The sequence below is a fragment of the Macrotis lagotis genome, chromosome 1 (assembly GCF_037893015.1).
Source record: "Macrotis lagotis isolate mMagLag1 chromosome 1, bilby.v1.9.chrom.fasta, whole genome shotgun sequence".
NCBI lineage: Eukaryota > Metazoa > Chordata > Mammalia > Peramelemorphia > Peramelidae > Macrotis > Macrotis lagotis.
Window position 1 is genome coordinate 366,738,146 of NC_133658.1, and position 20,342 is coordinate 366,758,487.

A 20,342-nucleotide genomic window follows, 5' to 3' on the forward strand; every position below is an offset into this window, starting at 1 on the left:
TTAATATTATAGACTAAATTTTAGAGAGCCTGGGGGTTGAGTAGTATCACCCTGATGAAATCAAAGATCTTGAGAAATATTGAAATAATGAATAAATGTGTAATGCTAGAGCAAACAACTTCAATACTTATTTTTCTCCCCACAATATTACTTGGTGTATGTAAATTTGCACTTCCTAAACTCATGTTGAGAAGTGAGATTTATGCCAGAGATACATTATGCTGTAACAGAACAGAATTCTGGCCCAGTCACCCTCCTACTCCCTCCCTCCTTTCACCATCTGATCACTACTTGGCTACCTGACTCTCATCAATAAACATTTGCTGATTGCTTCATTGTCAATTCATTGTCAATACTTAATGTCAATTCAAAAACCAGCTTTATTCAAAAGAATGGAGCACTTGATTAGGATTTAAAATTTACAGTTTTTCAAAATAGTGTAATTAATATACTCTGGTTGATATCCTCAGAATTCCTTATAAGGGTGTCCTAACAAAACAAAGCACTTTGGCACATTAGCTTTCTTTTTTTGTTTTTTTTTTGGGGGGGGGGGTTGTAAGGCAAATGGGGTTAAGTGGCTTGCCCAAGGCCACACAGCTAGGTAACTATTAAGTGTCTGAGACCAGATTTGAACCCAGGTACTCCTGACTCCAGGGCCAGTGCTCTATCCACTGTGGCACCTAGCCACCCCCACATTAGCTTTCTGAAACCACAGTATAGATAGATAGATAGATAGATAGATAGATAGATAGATAGATAGATAGATAGATAGATAGATAGATATACACATATATATGTATATATGTACATATATATGTATATATACATATATATATCAATATCATGCCTATAGATTTTAGAACTCATTGAGTTTAAATTTCTCCCTTATTGATGAGGAAACAGAGGAAATGACCTGTCTAAGGTCATGAGATACTGGTAAGATGCCTAGCATAGAACTTGGCACATAGTAGGTACCTCATAAATGCTTATTCCATTCATACAGATAGTAGATACTTGTGCTTCTGTTCCTCCAAATCCAAACTCTATGCTAATGCCATTTTATGACACCTCACACACACACACTGGTTTTTATTGTGGTAGTTGTTGCACCATACTGCTTTCTCTACTATGCCAAACTCTTTCCTGGCCCTACCATTCAAAGTCCTTCAGTAGTATTGTGAACTACATTGTCAGCCTGGGATCACCTTGTTGCCCTGTTCCCTCTAGCTCAAATCACAATCCCTAACACTTTCTCTCATCTCTATGGTTTTGTCCGTTACTAAATGGTACTCCCTGAGTAGGACTCCCTGAGTCCTTGCTAGTCAAGCAGATTCTCTGTCTCTCCATCTTTTCTGACTTCCTTGTGTAGTCATTATGGTTTTGACAGCCAACTGGAAACCTGCTTTCAAATTTCAGTTCTTTCACTAGTCAGCAACAATATCCTAGCCAAGTAACTTAATTTTTCCCACTGTCTTGTTCCTCATATTTAAAATGGAGATAATAATCCCTGCCCTGCCTACTTCCTCTCCTTGTTTTGAGGAAAGCACTTTCTAAACCCTTAAAATACTATAGAAATGTCATTTATAGGGATGGGGGAAGGGAAAGGAGAAAATGGGGGGTGGGAAGAGAAAGGAGAAGAACCTGATTCATCTAAAATTTAATCAGGTCCCTACATAACTCTGATAATATAATACACAGTTGAGATGTCTTGTCCAAGATCATTTGGCTCTTTCATGACAAAATTCATAGTAGAATATCAATAATTAGTTGTGAATGCTCAAATGTCTACAGAAAGAAGGGGAAAGGTTGAGAAATAGGTTTGACTCATCTAATTTTTAAATTAAGAATGGAAAACATGATATTTTACTCAAAAATATAAACAGTATACATTTTTTAAACTATCTGTTCCACGTCATGATTAAAAGGGAACTAGAGAGTCAGGACCAGGAAACACAGTCAGAAAAGAAGTCATTCAGGGTGAGGGAGATGAGACAGTGATAAGGATAACAAGATTTAAAAGGCAATTGACCTTAGATAATCTAACCTCTCTAGTCCTCAATTTTCTTTTCTGTAAAATGAGAGGGTTAGAGTTATAAGGTTTCTTCCAGGCCTAAATCTATGATCTTTTTGTTTTAGATAATTAAACAATGAGGTTCTATATATATATACATATATATATTATATATATATGTATATATATATGAAATTTTGTTACTATAAAGTGACAAAAACACTATATATATTATATATATATGTAGCCTTTATATATATTATATGTATTAAGTATATATTAGAACATATGCTACAGTGTATTAAAACTACAAATACAAAGTATATATTATATACATATATAATATATGTACTATACATATAGACACATGAATGTATATATTATATGTATAGTATTTATAATATACTATGTATTTGTAGCTTATATACATATTCATTTATAACTTATAAAATCAGATAGATATATAGATAGATGAAAGGATAGATGGAACCTTAGTGATCATCTAACCCAACCCCCTCATTTACATTTCAGATTATAGTCCGGATTACCCAGATAGTAAGTAGTAGAAGACAAACTTTAAGGAATCATACTTTCCATTATACAAGTATTTCTTTCACTGATACAAATCACAATGTCTTTCCACTTTAATAAATCATAAATCCATTTATTGGGGTTCAAAGTTATAAAAATAGATTTTAGGCAAGATCTGTGAATTTGAATATATATATATATATATATATATATATATATATATATATATATATCTTCTACCTGGAGCAACTGAGTAGCACAGTGGATAGAGCACTGGCCCTGGAGTCAGAATGATCTGAGTTCAAATTTGACCTCAAATACTTAATAATTACCTAGCTGTGTGACCTTGGGCAAGTCACTTAACCCCATTGCCCTAAAAAAAAACCAAAAAAAGATTGAATCTATATTATCCTTCCACTAACTTATAATTAAAATGTAGTATTTTCTTCCATTATTTAAAAATATTATTCTCCAATGTTTCACCAGGGTCTATGTATGATACCAAAAAAGTTTAAGAACCTCTGGTTTAATGTCTTTAAAAACTGAGACTTTAACGGGAATTTTTTTAAAAAATCATCACCTGATCACCATATGTCTAGTTATGAACCTTTCTGCATTTATTGTCTGCTCCATGAATGACTGCAGTATCACTAGATCCATACTCATAGCCTTTCCAGTTTGGTAGGGCCTCCTGGAAATTATATTTCTCTAATATAACCTCTTAGAACCCAAGGTCACATTCAATTCACAAATGAAGCATGAGATGAGGAGTTTAATAGTATGGCATGCAGTTGGAATTTCAGGTTTAAAATTTCCTATCCAATTTTTTTATTTTCATTAGAAAGCATCATTCATATTCTCCATCTGGCTGAGCCATTAGTATTGTGCCCATTATTGCTTCATCACTCCCCTACAATGAAAAGAGTAACATCTCTCTCTCTGGTGGGTTTTTATAATATTGCCATAAAATATACTTTTAAAATATAATTGTTGTTTTGAGCTACTGATGCAAATGGGATTTGACATGAGATTCCAGAGTTCCTAGGAAAGCTGGGTGGTACAGTGATTAGAGTGCCAGGTCCAATCAAAAGACTCAAAGTAATTTGTTACAAAGTCAAATAAATGCTGAAAAGGTACTCTTAAAAAGCTGTAAGTTACAATTCTGAGTGTGTATGGGAGTATATATACATGCATGTATATATTTTGTATACATGCATGTAAATAGATATACATTATAGGTCTGTGTGTATGTGTGTAGATACACATATATATAATATTAAGGATACATGATGCAGTGAAAAGAATACTGGATTTAAATTAGAGTATATGAGTTCATATTCCCTGTTAACTATAGGACTCAACACCTTTGTGACCTGGGCAAGTCATATAAACTGGGCCTCATTTTCCTTATCACTAAAATGAGAGTTTTACTAAATTACCTCTAAAGTCTCTTTCAGTTCCAAATCTATGACCTTTTGAATTGAATCCCTGGGGCTAATGTTATGAAAGAAAAGAAATAACTGTGTACAATTGTTAGTAATAGGCATATTTAGTTCCAAACTCAAAGGAGACATCTACAAGCATATTCTATTTCAACCACTTTAATGTATTCTTTCTGCAGGAAGATGATGCCTGGCTCTAGGATTCTCTATAGCAGTGCTTTTCCATGTATGTGGGAACTCTTTAGGGTTTCTAAGATCATTTCAGTGGTTCTGTGACATCAAAACTAATTGTATGATATTAAGACATTTTTCATTTATAACATAGTAAAATAGCCCATATAAATAAAAATTATTTGGAGGCAAAGGAGTTTTAAATAAATTTTAATGGTATAAAGAGGTCCAAAGGACAAAAACTCTAAAAACTACTGCTCTAAATTCATGAAGTTGTACATGATAGTCCATAAAGGCAAGCTCATCACTTGTGTCCCATGGGAAATAGGAAATAATCTAATAGTACTGTGTGTCCCTATTGGGTTCCTTTTCTCAGGGACTTTCTATTCCCTTGGCAATCCTGATCATCTGAAATATGGCCTTACCAGGAAAAGGGGGGTTTACTCTCATCTTGGAGATCTTCAGCTTTTTCTCTAAAATAATGCTGGGGAAGAACAATGGAAAGAGTACTGAACTAGGTTTTTGGACACCTGGGTTCTAGTCCCAGTTCTGCAGTATATTATCTTTATGACATTTGAATAATCACCTCTTTTCCTTTGTATAATGAATTGATCAGACTAGATAATTGAAGGTCCAATCCAATTCAGAATTCTCTAACCATTGTTCCTGTGAGTTGAGCTATAGTATTTGACCAGATCTGGCATGAGGGAGATGAGTCTACTCTTCTTCCAGATAAGTAACACAAAAGCCCATTGGGTAAAGCAATTCTGAATTTGCCGTGGGTTCCATAAACTAGTGAGGTGTTCCTGGATAGTTCTTGTTTATTTAAAGGCAGGTCTATCTAAGAAGTCTGAGATATTTAGCAACTCATTTATGAAGGACACAAAAGAGGTTCCAGCTGCCCTTTTTATCAGCTACTCTGCACCATTTTGAAGCCCACTTTTATCTTCCTATATCCATAGGCAGGAGGAAAACATTACCACCCAGCATGTGCCAGATGTGTCCGCTGCCAGCAGATGTTCACAGAAGGAGAAGAGATGTATCTCACAGGTATGTAAATCTGGAGGACAGAGGAAGGGGAGGGCCACAGAAGCTCGGTGTGTGTGTGTGTGTGTGTGTGTGTGTGTGTCTGATTGAATGAGAGGGCAGCTAGGTGATGCAGTGAATAGAGCATCTGCCCTGGAGTCAGGAGGACCTGAGTTCAAACTTGACTTCAGACACTTAATAATTATATAGCTGTGTGACCTTGGGCAAGTCATTTAAAACCCATTGCCTTGCAAAAAAAATAAAAGGAAAAGCATATATCAAGTGCTTACTATATGTTGAGACCTGTGCTTGACACTGAGAATACAAAGAAAGACTTGCCCTCAGGGAGCTTTTGTTCTAATGGGGAAAGCAGCATAGCTAGATAAAGGATAGCTATACTACTTTCCCCATTAGAATATAGATGATAGCTAGATAGCTAACTAGATAGACAGATAGACAAATAGACAGATGGATAGATGGAATAGAAGGATGGATAGTTAACTTCTAAAAGAAAGACCAGACAGAAAGCTAAATTCAATTTTGTTTGTTAGATATTTTCTATCAAATATGATATATATATATATATATATATATATATATTTTAATTTAAGAGAAACCTGTGATCCTTCTTATACCTTTATCATGGTATTTTATACAGTGTCCTTACTGAAGAAATCTATAGTCAGTTTTCAACATGAAACTATGTTGAAGGATAGAGTGAGAGAGAGACATTCTGATAGACACACAGACACACATGACAGACATAGATAGATAGATAGATAGATAGATAGATAGATAGATAGATAGATATCTAGACTGGTGAACAAAGGCAATTATAGTCATGGAAGTTAGGAAAATAGTAAGTAGAAAAATATATTTATTCACTGACATATTTCTCCACCCCAGAGGTAATGATAGTGTTGATTTAATAAAATTATCAGAACAAGGAATCTAAGGAGGGAAGGAACTCTTACAGAGCAACTGGGCAAAAAATTCTCTGGAGGAGAGGTGGCTGCATGGTCTAAGATAGTACCAAGTGACTTAATTCCTCTGAGGCATAGTTGCTAGAGGTCCAATTTGGATGATGGAACAGCATATACCCGTATTGTTTTTGTCCTTGCCTTTGTCTCCAAGATGCAAACATTTCTCAGCTGCCTGCCGTTCTGGCCACCACTTCCTCCTGTGGACCTATATGGGAGGAAACTCTCTTGGTTCCAATCATATTCTCCTTTGTATGAGCTATTCATGCTTATGTCTCATCCTCCCTACTACACTGTAAGCTTTCTGAGGGATGGGACTGGACCTTGTTCCTCTTTATATCTCATCTAGTGTGTAGTACATGTCTGAGGAGTATCATAATCCATATTTTCAAATGTCTGAAAATGGAAAAAGAAGAATTAAACTTCTTTCTGTTGAAGTCAACAAACGGGTGGATGATAAGAACTTGATATATAGAAGCAAACTGAAGGTTTCACTGACTCATAATGGGATAACACCTGTGACTAGAATGTGACACTAGAAAGGTATACTGGGGCAGCTAGGTGGCACAGCGGAGAGAGCACTGGCCTGGAGTCAGGAGGACCTGAGTTCAAATGTGACCTCAGACGCTTAATATTTGCCTAGCTGTATGACCTTAGGCAAGTCACTTAACCCCAATGCCTTAAATAAATAGAACCTTTTTTAAAAAGCATACCTTATTAAAAACAAAGACTATATGAAATGGAGGAGTGGGGGGGGAGAAGAATAGTACATATATGTGTGTGTGTGTGTGTGTGTGTGTACTATTTGGAAGAAAAGATTTAGAAAGGTAGAGGTAGAAGGATTTTCCTTGCTTTGGAATTTCCTATATTACAGAAAATTTAAGTCCTGTCCTTTTCCCTATCACTACATTTAAATGTGTCACTTTCCTAAAAGAATGTAAGCTACTTGAGGGCAAGGACCATTTCACTGTTATTTCTTTATCTCACAGACTAGTGCTTGGTAGGTCCTTCATACATGCTTGATGATTGATTGATGACCAATGATAGCTTTCTCTAAATATTTGAAGGGCTATCACATGGATGTAGAATTAGACTTTTTTTTTTCATTTTGCCTAAAATGCCTGACTAGAAGCAATGAGCAAATGCTACAAAGAGGTAGATTTAGCTTAACAGAAGAACAATTTCATAACATCTGTGTCTATGTGGGAGTTAGAGAGGAGTCAAGAAAGGATAGTGAAGGATGGTATCCAACCTGTGATTTCATTTGTGTGAAGAATTCCTGGTCTAGAAGCTCTCTACTAACCCACATTGATAATTCAGTTCTAATTTGTAGCCTTAAAAAGTTGTCTCAGACACCCAGAGATTAGAGGACCATAGAACAACACAGTACAGGTCTGAGGTAGGATTTGTATTTAGCTCTTCTTGATGCCAAGGCAGATCTTCTATCTTCATGCTATATTTCCTCTTAATGAGCCTCTAGATGGTGCAGTGGATGTAGCATTGGCCTTGGAGTCAGGACAGCAAAAGTTTGAATCCAGTCTCAGACACTTGACATTTAACTGTGTGACCTTGGGCAAGTCACTTAATCCTGATTACCTCACATCCAGGGCCAAGTCCAGTCATCATGATTCATATCTGGCTACTGGACCCAGATGAGTCTAGAGGAGAAGGTGAGGCTGGTGACTTGACACTACAACCCCTCACTCAAATTCAATTCATGTGCTTGTCATGACTTTTAATAATCTTCTACCCTAGGAAAAAGCATCCAGAAAAAGGCTGAATGAATACTTTGTCACTTGTGTCACAGAGGGGACTCCTATTTAGAAGTGGGTTGGGCCAGCTGACCACTGAGTCCTTTGACCACTGAGACTTTGACATTATATCAATCTTTGAAAGGGATTGAGAGTCAACATAAGAATTTTAATGATTAGAGTTTCAGAATCTTCCAAACACTGGAATGACTGAAAATCTTGCTGCATGATATTGGGCAAATTAACAAAAAGGAGACCAAGATACAGTAGTGTCCTAAAGCCAACTCAAACTAGAATGATGGGACTGATTATTGCATTTTTAGTGTAAAACTTAAAAGAGTGTTGTGAACACTTTCCCCCTGTGGAGAGCTGGTTGTTAATCATTTACCAGCACACCACTAGCCTGAGAGGCCTCTGTAAAATGTGGGGTTGTAAATTAAGGGGGGGGGGGTTGAATTAGATAGGCTAAAAGGGTTTTTTGTTTATTCTTGTATTCTGATTCAAGTCCCAATGTTGATGGCATGTCACTTCATCTTCCTCAGCTTTTTTCTTTTCATTCTTTTTGTTGTTGTTGAGGCAATTGGGGTTAAGTAACTTGCCCAGGGCACACTAACACACATAATATCTGAGGCTGGATTTGAACTCAGGTCTTTCTGAATTCAAGGAGATACTCTATCCATACTTGCTACCTAGCTGCCCTTAAAAAAATACTACATGGGAGATGAAACTGAATTATCTAAGAATCAGAACCTCTCAGCATCCAAAGGGACCTTGGAAGTCTTCTAGATCAAAGACCTGTAATATTCTCTACTGTAACCCAAACCAGATTAAAATATAATTAAGAAATAAATAACTATACATAAAATAAAAATACGATGGAAATTAGATAATGTTATCTTGTGATTTTCTAAGTCAATATATCAATATCCTAGACCGTGTTGTACCTGAAGAGGAATTTCTATTACAAGCCCTCCCCCCATAAGTACTCATTCAGCCTCTGCTTGAAAATAGAAACCTCACTACCTACACATGTAGTGTATTATACTTTTGGAGAGTTCTAATAGCTTTCTTTACATGCAACAGAAATCTGTCTCACTGCTACTTCCACCCTTCCACATATAAAGTCATTGCTTTTTCTATTTCACCAGGCTGTTAGACCATGAAGTCTTTATGATTCTTCCCCTTCTTCCTGTGTGAGCTTCACTTCCCCACAACCTCCCATGACTAGACTCACAGGAAAAGCTCTTCCTGAATTTGCAATGGTATGGGAACAATGGGGGACAATTCCAGGTACTGGAGGAAAAAAAAATTGTTTTCAAGGGTAAACATCTGTTTCCACTCACTCCTTCACCCTTCTCCATGAAGTCCCCTCTCCACCCACGAATGCTGTGAACCATGGGAAAAGCAAATCTGATTATAATGAAACCTGCTCTTTCTTGCCCTAGGTTGGTTTGCCTTATGTTAAGGTATCTCATCTGATGGTTGTTGGGTTCCTGTGAATTGTGACATGTTAGAATGATAACAATAATAATTCACATTCATATTATATTTTAAGTTTTGTAAAGGTCTTTATAAATATCTGTATGTAGATAGATTGACAGATAGATGGATAGAGACAGAGAAAGACAGAGAGAAAGACAGAGAGAGAGAGAGAGAGAGAGAGAGAGAGAGATGAAATATAAACTCACAATAATCCTGAGAGGTTATTATTATTCCCAGAGGAATAGAGGCTGATGAGAGAAATTGCTTACTGTAACCAAAGTTTGATTTGAACTCTGACCTTCCTGAGTTGAACCCTATCATCTCTGACAAGAGATTATCTTTGCAAAGGTACAGATGTTAATGATCTTAAGTCAAATCCTCTAATCACTGAGTATACAACACACTTAAGTCCTCTGGCCATTTTCAGTACAACTCAATACATAAGACTTTCCCAGATTTATGGAGCAAGAAGTAACAATATCAGGCAATAACCCAATGAAAGCACCTGAGGAGCTAGATTCCCTAGAGTAGTGCTACTTTGTCACTGTGAGGCCTTAGGAATTCTCTTATTTTTCTTCTTATCAAATACTCAGCTTTGCCAATAAAAGATACAAATGTACATTTTAAAGGATACAAGACCAGAGGTCTAGGCTTTTCCTCTTTTTATAGGATCTCAACAGGAAGTCTTAGAGCAGGAGAAATGGATGCCCATTTGAGGACCATTGGCAGCAATGTGCTGCCTTCTTACTCTCACATTTGATTTCCATGTCTCCCTGAATGGATTAATATCCTGAATGCTTTTCCCTTGACCTCTGAATTTCATGGCTTATCACATAAATAACTAAACTTTGAAGGCTACTGGAGCACTCATATAGTTAAGTTTCATGTTCTAACTCTCTTTCATGGAGGTCAGTCTCATGTAGCTAAGGACAATGAAGTCGGTACAAAGGGGCCAAGAGGGATGAAACCAAATCATTTAGAGAGTTAAGTTGAACAGTAGATAGGGATAGAGTACTAGACTTGGTTGGAATTGGGAAGACTTGAGTTTGAATCCTATGTTCCTAACTGTATGACCTGGGAAGATCAGCACCTTTCTCAGTCAGTTTCCTCATATGTAAAAATGGAGATATTAGCCCCTACTTCACTAAGTGGTTGGAAGGACCAAATGAGATAATTAAGAGCTTTGCAAATCTTAAAAAAACCTAGGCGGCAACTAGGTGGTACAGTGGATAGAGCCCCAACCCTGGAGTCAGGAAGCCTGAGTTCAAATCCAAGCTCAGACACTTAATAATTACCTATCTGTGTGCCTTTCAAAAAAAAAGAAAACAAACCAAAAAAATGCAATATAAACATTAGCCATTATTATTTATGGGGGAAGCCTAGGCAAAATTCAAGAAAGTAGGGAAAATCAATCAGTCAGCTAAGGTCACTCTAGTTGGAAGACTTGGTTTACTTTTCTAGCAAACTGAAGGACAGCATATTATTTATAATGGAAAGAGGATGGGGCAGAAATCTTGGGTTTATATTTCAGCTCTACTATGTATTAATTGCATGTATAACTTTGGACAAGACTTTCCCATTCTAGGCCTCAGCTTCCTCATTCATAAGATTAGGGTATGAGATTAGACAATTTAGAAAAGCTCTTGGCTAACTCCTGTCTTTTTCTCAAAAACAAAAAAATCAAGTCCTGAGGGCAGCTAGGGCTCAGTGGATAGAGCACTGGCCCTGGAGTCAGGAGTACCTGAGTTCAAATCCAGCCTCAGACACTTAATAAATATCTAGCTGCGTGGCCTTAGGCAAGTCACTTAACCCCATCTGCCTTGCAAAAACCTAAAATAAAAAAAAAAATCAAGTCCTAGAATCAAATTTCTCTTTAGTTCACATCTCCTTATCCCTGCTTCTCTACCTGACTTTTGAACTTTTTTTAAATCACATTCTAGAATCTAATCTCAGCATGATCCTAGTGTTTGATTCCAGGTCCCAAGCTTTCCTGGTCTTATCCATCTTGTTACTTTTTGAGTCCTAGGTATCTGAGTACTAAAGAAAAATGGTGATACTGACTCCTGATGGAATCAGGTACTGAAAGGGTTAAACTATGCAATTTAGCTAGTTGACTTTATAATAGGGTGCAAGATTCCAGTGTCAAACCTAACCCAGAGACAGCTTTGGGGGTGGGAGGTTTTCTTCCCTGCATTTAGGAAGGGTTTGTCACCTAATAAACCCAACAGTTCTGGATTCTGATAGAGGGGCTATAATTACAGGGCTCTATCCCTCCCCCACATATAGAGTTCATCTGTCCCAGACTCTGCCTTAGGGGAGCAGAGTTGATTCCCAGTGGATGGGGGCTGAGTATTCCTGGCTATCTGTCAGTGTCATGCCAGCTCTGGGGCTGTGTGGGTGGCAGGGAGGGTTGTCCTTGCCAGGAGCAGTACACGTGACCATCATTGGCACCTCTCACTGTCAGTGCATTAGGACCCACACTACAATTCCCAATAGTGGAAAGAAAATCATTTCATCCAAGACCTTGGGGATGAATGGAAAGGAAACAAGGAGACAAGGTTTGAGCCCCAGTTCTCCTACTTACAATGGCATCTATGAAAACTTGTTTAGTTTAGTTTCTCTGGGTCTTAGTTTCTTCATCTAGAAAATGAGGTTAAAGGCACTAAAAGAACTCTGATGTCTTTCTCAACGCTTAGACTAAATGTTCTCCTCTCATTGTGCTTGAAGCTGACATTTAACCACACACATAACTTCATTTAAAATTCAATTATATATTCAGTCAATAGCTACAAATATAATTCAAGAAATGTATTTATTGATAAGAATAATAGGTAGGGAGCGGTTAGATGGTACAGTGGATACAGTAATTGCCCTGGAGTCAGGAGTACCTGAGTTCAAATCCGGCCTCAGACACTTAATACTTACTTAGCTGTGTGGCCTTAGGCAAGCTACTTAACCCGATTACCTCGCAAAAAAAGCTTAAAAAAAAAGAATACTATGTAGTCTAGAAGTAGAAGGGACACTGAGCCATAGACTATGAAGAGTTGGAAGGTACCACAGAGAACATCATAATGATAATTAAAATAACTCACATTGAATACTTTATGAAGTATTTTAATTACATTATCTCCTTGGATCCTCACAATAATCCTGGGAGATAGGTGCTGTTATTATCTGATATTATGATGTTCATTTTATAGATGTGGAAATTATATATCAAAGAAATTATTTAACAAGAGACATATATCTAGTGAGTATCTGAGACAAGATTTGAACCCAGGTCTTCTCTAATTCAAAGTCAACCATCTTTCCACTCCTTCTGCCATTCATTTAGTACATTATTTTGTAGTTCAATAAACTGAAATCCATGGAGATGAAGTGACTTGTCCAAGGTTCCACATCCAGTGAGGAAGACCAAAGACTTAGCTGCCTAATGATTACTAATCTAAGATTCTTTCCACTTCATGCTGTTTTCCACTCAAGAGCTCCCATTTGGAAGCTAACAGGTAGAAGCTTTATTTTTACCTATCTCAAGAGTATATAACCTGGGGTCCATGAACATTTTTTTTTAGCTTTTGCAAGGCAGTGGGGTTAAGTGACTTGCCCAAGGTCACACAGCTAGGTAATTATTAAGTGTCTGAAGCAGATTTGAAATCAGGTCATCCTGACTCCAGGACCAGTGGCTCTATCCACTATGCCACCTAGCCACCCTCCATGAGCATTTTTAAAAAATATTTTGCTAACAGAATCTGTGTATTCACATATATATGTATGTATGTGTGTGTGTGTGGTATATGTATACATATACATATATATGTACCTAAGGTATCTATGTGTGTAGAAATAATAAAAAAAATTGGTTTCTTGGTGATCTTATGTAGGTGACTTTTGTAGTCAGAAAGATCTGAATTCAAATCTTGCCTCAAAAATTTAGATACTAGGGTGCAGCTAGGTGGTGGCTAGGTGCCGTAGTGGATAAAGCACCGGCCTTGGAGTCAGGATTGCCTGGGTTCAAATCTGGACTCAGACACTTAATAATTACCTAGCTGTGTGGCCTTGGGCAAGCCACTTAACCCCATTTGCCTTGCAAAAAAAAAAACAACCTAAAAAATTTAGATACTAGCTGTGTGACCTTGGATAAATCACTTAATCTCTTTTGACCTTAGTTTTCTTATCCATTAAAGAGGATAATGGTAATAGCCTCTACTTTGCAAGTTGATTATGAGGATCCAATAAGATAATATATATAAAAAGCCAATTTCAAAGAGTTTCAGATATAGATATAGATATATGGATATAATTTAATTTTCATGCATTTAAAAATCAAGATTCTGAGAAGGGATCTGAGAAGGTTCCTCAGATTTCCAAAGGAGTATATGATGCCCGAAAAGTTTAGGATCTCTACTTTATATGTTTTTTTTTGTCGAGGTGGTGGAGTGCCAGGCTTATGATTTCTTTGGCATAGGGAATATTTGCCAAGAAATCTCTGCTATCAGTGTAAATGACAAATACTAGGCAATTTATTGTCTTATAATGTTTCCTAGGGCATTGGGAGTTGGAGAAGGGGAGGGGGGGTGCCAGTGTTTTGCCCAGGGTCACAAAACCAGTATATATCAGAGATAAGGTTTGGATGTTTATTCTCTATACCTCAATGCCTCTCTTCTATAGGTTTACAAGTATGGAAATCACAGTTTTTCTTAACAATTAATTATTTAGGGACGGCCAGATGGCCCAGTGGATAGAGCCTTGGAGTCAGGAATACCTGGGTTCAAATCAGACCTCAGACACTTAATAATAATCACCTAGCCATGTGGCCTTGGGCAAGCCACTTAACCCCATTACCTTGAAAAATCTAAAGCAAAACAAAAAAAATTAATTATTTAGACCACCACTAGGTAAGCTCTGGACATATGGAAGGAGAATAAGGTTGGGAGCTCATCATAGCTTGAAGTCTTTTACAAATGACTTTGGAGGAACCCATTATTAAGAAGGGAAGTGTCAGTTGAGGGTTTTTTGATACATCTAGCTTGGTTAGTTTGAACCTTTCCTTAGGTCTCTGAAATAAGATCTCTTTCAGTACTACATTCTTTCATCTGTACAGTGCCTTGAAGCTCAGACATTTTATAATCCAAGTCTGATTCTAAATTCAGAAGACTCCAGGATATTCCCCATATGCCAGTTGTCCTTGGGTAATGGATAGTGACCTTCCTCACTACCCACACCACTCCCAGCCCCAGAGTCACTGTAAAAGGACCAGAGAGATAGTGAACTCTTTAAGAGCCAGGCCAGAACAGTCCCTACTTTGTTATGTCTTCAAGATGGGGAAGATGCCAGAAAGAAAAGAGACAGGCGAGGCCTTGACTTTTATTTCTGAGTGTACCCAAAGTTCCTTTTTTTTTTCCTGCTTGTCACCCACATGACCTCCCTAAGAGGTCATCACTGTTCATTTTCACCATTTATAGACCCAGAAAACAAGACTTGTTGAAGAGCTCAAAGCAATAATCATTGTTCATTTAAGAAGTCTCAACTCTTAGAAGAATGAAATCATAGAAATTAGACCTCAGAGCCTAACCCTTTATTTTACAGATGAGGAAACTGAGGCTTAAACAGAGGAAGTAATTTGCTCAAGGCCAGATTACTGGCATATTGGGGACTTAATACTAGGGCCTATTGATATCCAGATCAGAACTCTATCAAATATACCACAGAACTGCCTTAAAAGATCACGCAAACAAATGAAAGTTTGAGATTCAACTTTCAATTCTGAAATTCAATGTTTTATGTTCAAAGCTCTTTTCTATCTCTCATAGTGTATTTTCTATATTCTAACTCTATCTGTATAAGGGTTCCTTCCAATCTGACATATTATAGTCTATGTTCTAAATTTCCTTCCAGTTCTGACATTCAGTGTTCTAATGTCTCTCCCAGCTCTGGCAGAGAATTCCTTAATATCATCTGAAAAGACAATGTAAAAGGCATAGAGTCCTACCCTAGAGAAACCTAAGTGGCATGAATGTTTGAAGGACAGGGCCCAACAAGGATGCATATAGAGTGATGACTGATACTAGATTATTGTCAGAGAGACTTCCAGTTGTTTCTATGGAAAGAATGGGTTCCAGGGCTCAGGAGACTGCCTTGAGATTATTGCTAATTCTTCCCTAGTATATTATGAAACTCATTGCTAAAGTATTGAGAGTCTGCTCATGCTAATAAAATGGATCTTTCAAATAACTTGTAGAACATATATAGTTATAGAATACCTATAATTAAAATAATAACAATATTAATAACATATTTCTTTGGGAACATAAAGTATATCAGTTACAGTTTTACCATAATTCTAAAGGGGGCAGGTAGTATAAGTACATTTATTTTAAGTTTACTGAGTTCCAAAAAACTAAAGTCATGGGCCAAAGGTTACATAGCTAGGAATTAATAGAACTGAAACTTGACACCTGCTGTTCAGAACCCCAAGTGTAGTCTTTTACCAATCCTCTTACTTAATTAACATTATTCTCCAACCATCTCAGTGATGTATAGTGGGATCTGGCTGAGGAAGCACAAACAACAACAGGATTTGCACTGTATGAACTCAATAGAAGTAGCACACACATGTACTTTTTGGGTGGTTAAATTCAAGATCAGCTATACTAAATATCTTATATATGTATGTGAAATGCATCATTGAGACTGGCAAATGAACATATATAATAAAAGGATCTACAGACATTATCCTGATGACATACAGAGGAAACAGCAACAGGTGTGTGCTGAATGTTCACATAATGCAGTTTTTGAGGGATTGTGCAATATGAGGCTAAAATATGAATATAACTCCAATTAGTGAGCAAGTCCTAATATTTATTTTTGTTTTATAATTATTAATTTTTTTACTTTTTGTGCTTTTTTCTGCCTCCCCTGACTGCATATCTCTGTCCAACCTGAATACTAATTATTCCTAAAAACACTTTGTATTTCCAGCTTTGTATCTTTGCTCACATTGTTCTATCTCCCTGAAATATTCTCCCTGACTCTAAAACAACATTTTTGCTTTGCTTTTTTTCCCCTTCAAATTTCAGCTCAGATGCCTCTTCCTATGTGAAGCTGTCTTTGATCTTCCCAATTAGTCATGATTGCTCTTTTGTATATGGTCCCATAGTTGTCTTATTTATATTGGCATTCATGTTGATTTTTATTTTATGTATTTGAATCCTTATTTTATTTTCCCTATTGGACCAAGAACTCTGAGAGCCAAGACTATATCTATTTTACCTTTTTATCCTTCATGCTTTGGAACCCAGGGTTATAATCAATGAACTTGGATTCAAATCTTTGCACTACTATTCATTACACTGTGCCCTTGGGAAGATCATTTCCTTAACCTGGATTTCAGTTTCATTAACTCTTTTGGTGCAGGAGCATGTTATATTGAAAAATACATTTTTGCAAATTCAGTTGGTATTTACTTGTTTTAGGTTCGTTTATAGGGTAGTTAAGAAGAGTTAAGAAGAAACTAATATATATTTCAACTATAATTGATCCCTTGTGAAATTCCTATTTTGGTTCAAATTTGACACAAAATATTCAGTACTGAGATGAAAGGGAATTTTTTCAGGACTGAAAGAATTAATGAATGAAAAAATCATAATTCAGCACTAAGTATGTTAGCACTGGGTATGCATATACAAAAAGAAAGAAATCCCCAGTCCTCAAATAGATAACATTTTAGTTAGGAAAAACAACACACATATGAAAGTAGTGGCCAGAAAATGAGGGACTGAATAAATTTTGGTTTGAGAAATCACAGGATTCATGGGTGAATGAACCCATAGCCAATTTGATTGTCATATCCTTTCTAGAAGCAATGGTGTATAAGGTAATAATGACTTTCCATAAAAAAAAGCAGGGAAAATCAGGAGGAAATATAGTATATGTATGGTGGCAGGGCAGGGGGCAAGAAGATGACTAAGGGGAATGATCAAGTGGTATGTGAAATGTGGTAGAGGCAGCTAGGTGGCACATTAGATAGAGCACCAGCCCTGGAGTCAGGAGGACCTAGTTCAAATGTGACCTTTAGTATCTGAGAGTTCACTGCCTCCTGAGGCAGGCCACTGGGTGTCAACATTTGAGTGAGCCCCAATTGTAAAATGTTTTCTAGTACTGGGCAAAAATTTGCCTCACTTCAGCTTCCACTTACTGCTCCCTAAATTTTACCTTCGAGTGCCAAATAAAACAAGTTTAATCATCTTCCACATGACAACCTTTCGAAATCTTTTGAAGACAGTGATCACATTCCCCCAGTCTTCTCTTTTTTTAAAGTAAATATCCCTATTTCTCTTAATCAGCCCTAGTATGATATGGTTTCTAGGACCCCTATCATCCTGGTCACTTTTCTCTGAACAGGCTCATTAATGTACTTCTTCTGTTCAGGCACTCAGAATTGCTGACCACATTCCATTTGTGGTTTCACTAGAACAGAGCCCAGCAAGACTCTCACTAACCCCCCCTCCCATACACACACACACACCCCTCCACAATGGAAGCTAAACTTCTATTCCTGCAGCCTCAAATCACATGAGATGAATCAGTTTATTGAGTGAATGAGTGAGTGAATCAATGATAAATGAACTGGGAAGGACAGTATAAAATGAGAATGAAGTTGAAAATCTCTAAATGTGTGTTGTTCTGGGTTATTAGGTTCTGAAGTATGGCACCCTATCTGCAAACAGGCAGCCCGGGCAGAGAAAAAATTAAAGGTAAGTTCCCCCGAATCACTGTCAGAATCCATGTGAATGAATGGATACAGACTTCCTGGTACTTGACTCAGGTGATAAAACAGAATCGTAATGCTACTTATTAGCTCTATGAATGGGGACAAAGTATTTCATCTCCTCTCTGCTTTCTGTTCTCTCATCTATAAAGTAAAGAAAATGGACAGCATGGTCTGAAGTCCATTTCAAAACTGAATCTATGATTGTGTGTACCCGGGGAGCCTTATATCCTTAGATTGCAACTTTCAATTTAGTACTCACCTCCATTTTACACAGCATATATGGTTTAGTGAAAATAAGTCAAAAATATCAGTAATTGTATCCTGGTCCTGTTAATTATGTCAAGTCACTTTATTATGCAGGGCCTCAGTTTCCTTGCATAGGTGACATAGTGGATTAGAGATTTGGACATGACTTTATGAGATGATTTGATTTGTCTTAGAGATTTTAGGGATTTGGAAATAAAAAGATTTGAACTCAAATCCCACTTCAGACACTTAGAAACTGTGTGATCCTGCGTAAATTTCTTAATTGCTGACAACCTCAGTTTTCTTATCTACAATATGGGAATAACAATAGACTACCTTACCTTCAGGATTGCTATGAAGATTAAAAGAGCTAAAATATATAAATTGCTTTGCAAACTTTAAAGCATTCTATAAATCTTAGGAATTATTATTAGTAACATCATCATCATCACCATCATTTAAAAGTAGACTCTTTAAGATCTCCAAATTTAAATCTTATTAAACCTTTCTGGATACCAGAGAGCTGAAGTAGATATAATCTTTCCTATTCTTCCTGCCTCTCCATTATTTAGTAGCCTAGCAAAGCCATTGATTTATCCCTTCCTCAGCACAGGAGAATCTGATATGACCAATAACAATCTATTGCCTGTGTAGAACACTTTCTAGTTTTAAAAGCTTTGTCCTTTTCGCTGTTTCATTTGATCCTCACCATGGCCATGCAGGACAGTCCAAAGGATTTTATTTGTTTTGCATTTCCAGTGCTTTCACGGGAATTAACCTTCCCTTGTTAGCAGCACTAACCCACTATTAGAGAAAGATACTGCAGTCATATCCTCAAAATAAGTTTAGCCAGACTAACCTCAGGCTGGCTCTCATGTGAGCATCTGTCCCTATTGTCACCCCCCCCCTTTTGCCTCTTCCTCACACACCTTGACTAGAAGAGATTATCTATTAGGGATCCTGGATGTCCCAGAAATACAGAAAACAAGATTCATCTACTTGAGGTTACAGCCTGAAGTGCTAGACCCCAGTATACTCATTCATGGGTAAGGAGAGCATTGAGCTTGCCATTAAACTCCATGATAGCAGACATCCCCAAGGCTCCAAATGTAATTTAAGCTCCCTTGCTCTATGCAAACATTAGAGTTCCCTCTCCTTAGCAACTCCCTAGCAAGACCATTGGGAATCATCAGTACTGGCCTCCTTGCTGGTTTATATATCGTCCTACCTTCTATACTGCCTAGTTTGGGGAATGGGTTTAGAGGTAGCTGTTCTCAGAATCAGCCAGTTCCACCCACTCAGAGGAAGTTTGCAATCTGAAGCAAGGAAGATGACTAGATCTAGAGATAGCAGAATTTTCTTTGATTCCTAGTTCTGCTTCTATACAATGATTCCCTTCTTTGGATCTTTTCTTCTTCTAATATGAGGGGGTGGAACTAGATGACTACAATCCTTTGGTAAATTCTATGTTCTCTGAGCTCCTCAGATAAGCTTCTCTGGGTTCCCCTTCTACATGGAATAGCCACAATAGTAGAAATCCTCACTGATACCAACCATGCTGCCTTGTTGAGGGACCAGTATCTGGTGACTCAATGAGCCAGTTGGAACTCAACCATCCTTCTCAATCTCTCTGCTTGGAGGAGCAACTGACCAGACAGACCCACAGTGTTCTTTGGAATTGAAAAAACTATTACCAGTCCATGAGCAATATGGGAATAATAATAGGCCACCTTTCATTCAGGATTGTTGTGAAGATTAAAAGAGCTAAAATATATAAATTGCTTTGCAAATCATAAAGAATTCTATAAATCTTAGCAATTATTAGTAACATCATCATCATCATCATTTGAAAGTAGACTCTTTAAGATCTCCAAATTTAAGTTTCCTTGCTCTATACAAACATTAGAGTTCCCGCTCTTCAGCAACTCC

At 37.1% G+C, this 20,342-nt stretch overlaps 1 protein-coding gene across 7 annotated transcripts in view; it reads left to right on the top strand.

Moving 5' to 3' along the window:
- The window catches only part of ABLIM3 (actin binding LIM protein family member 3), a 164,920-nt gene that overhangs the window by 106,977 nt on the left and 37,601 nt on the right, over positions 1-20,342 (top strand). For all 7 annotated transcript variants that reach the window (XR_012473739.1, XM_074212371.1, XM_074212366.1 and 4 more), the window contains 2 exons: positions 5,118-5,205; positions 18,092-18,150. Coding sequence is in view for 6 of the 7 variants with exons in the window: in XM_074212371.1 (XP_074068472.1) it covers positions 5,118-5,205; positions 18,092-18,150 (147 nt within the window). In the remaining variant the exon portion in view is untranslated. The remainder of the gene's footprint in view (positions 1-5,117; positions 5,206-18,091; positions 18,151-20,342) is intronic.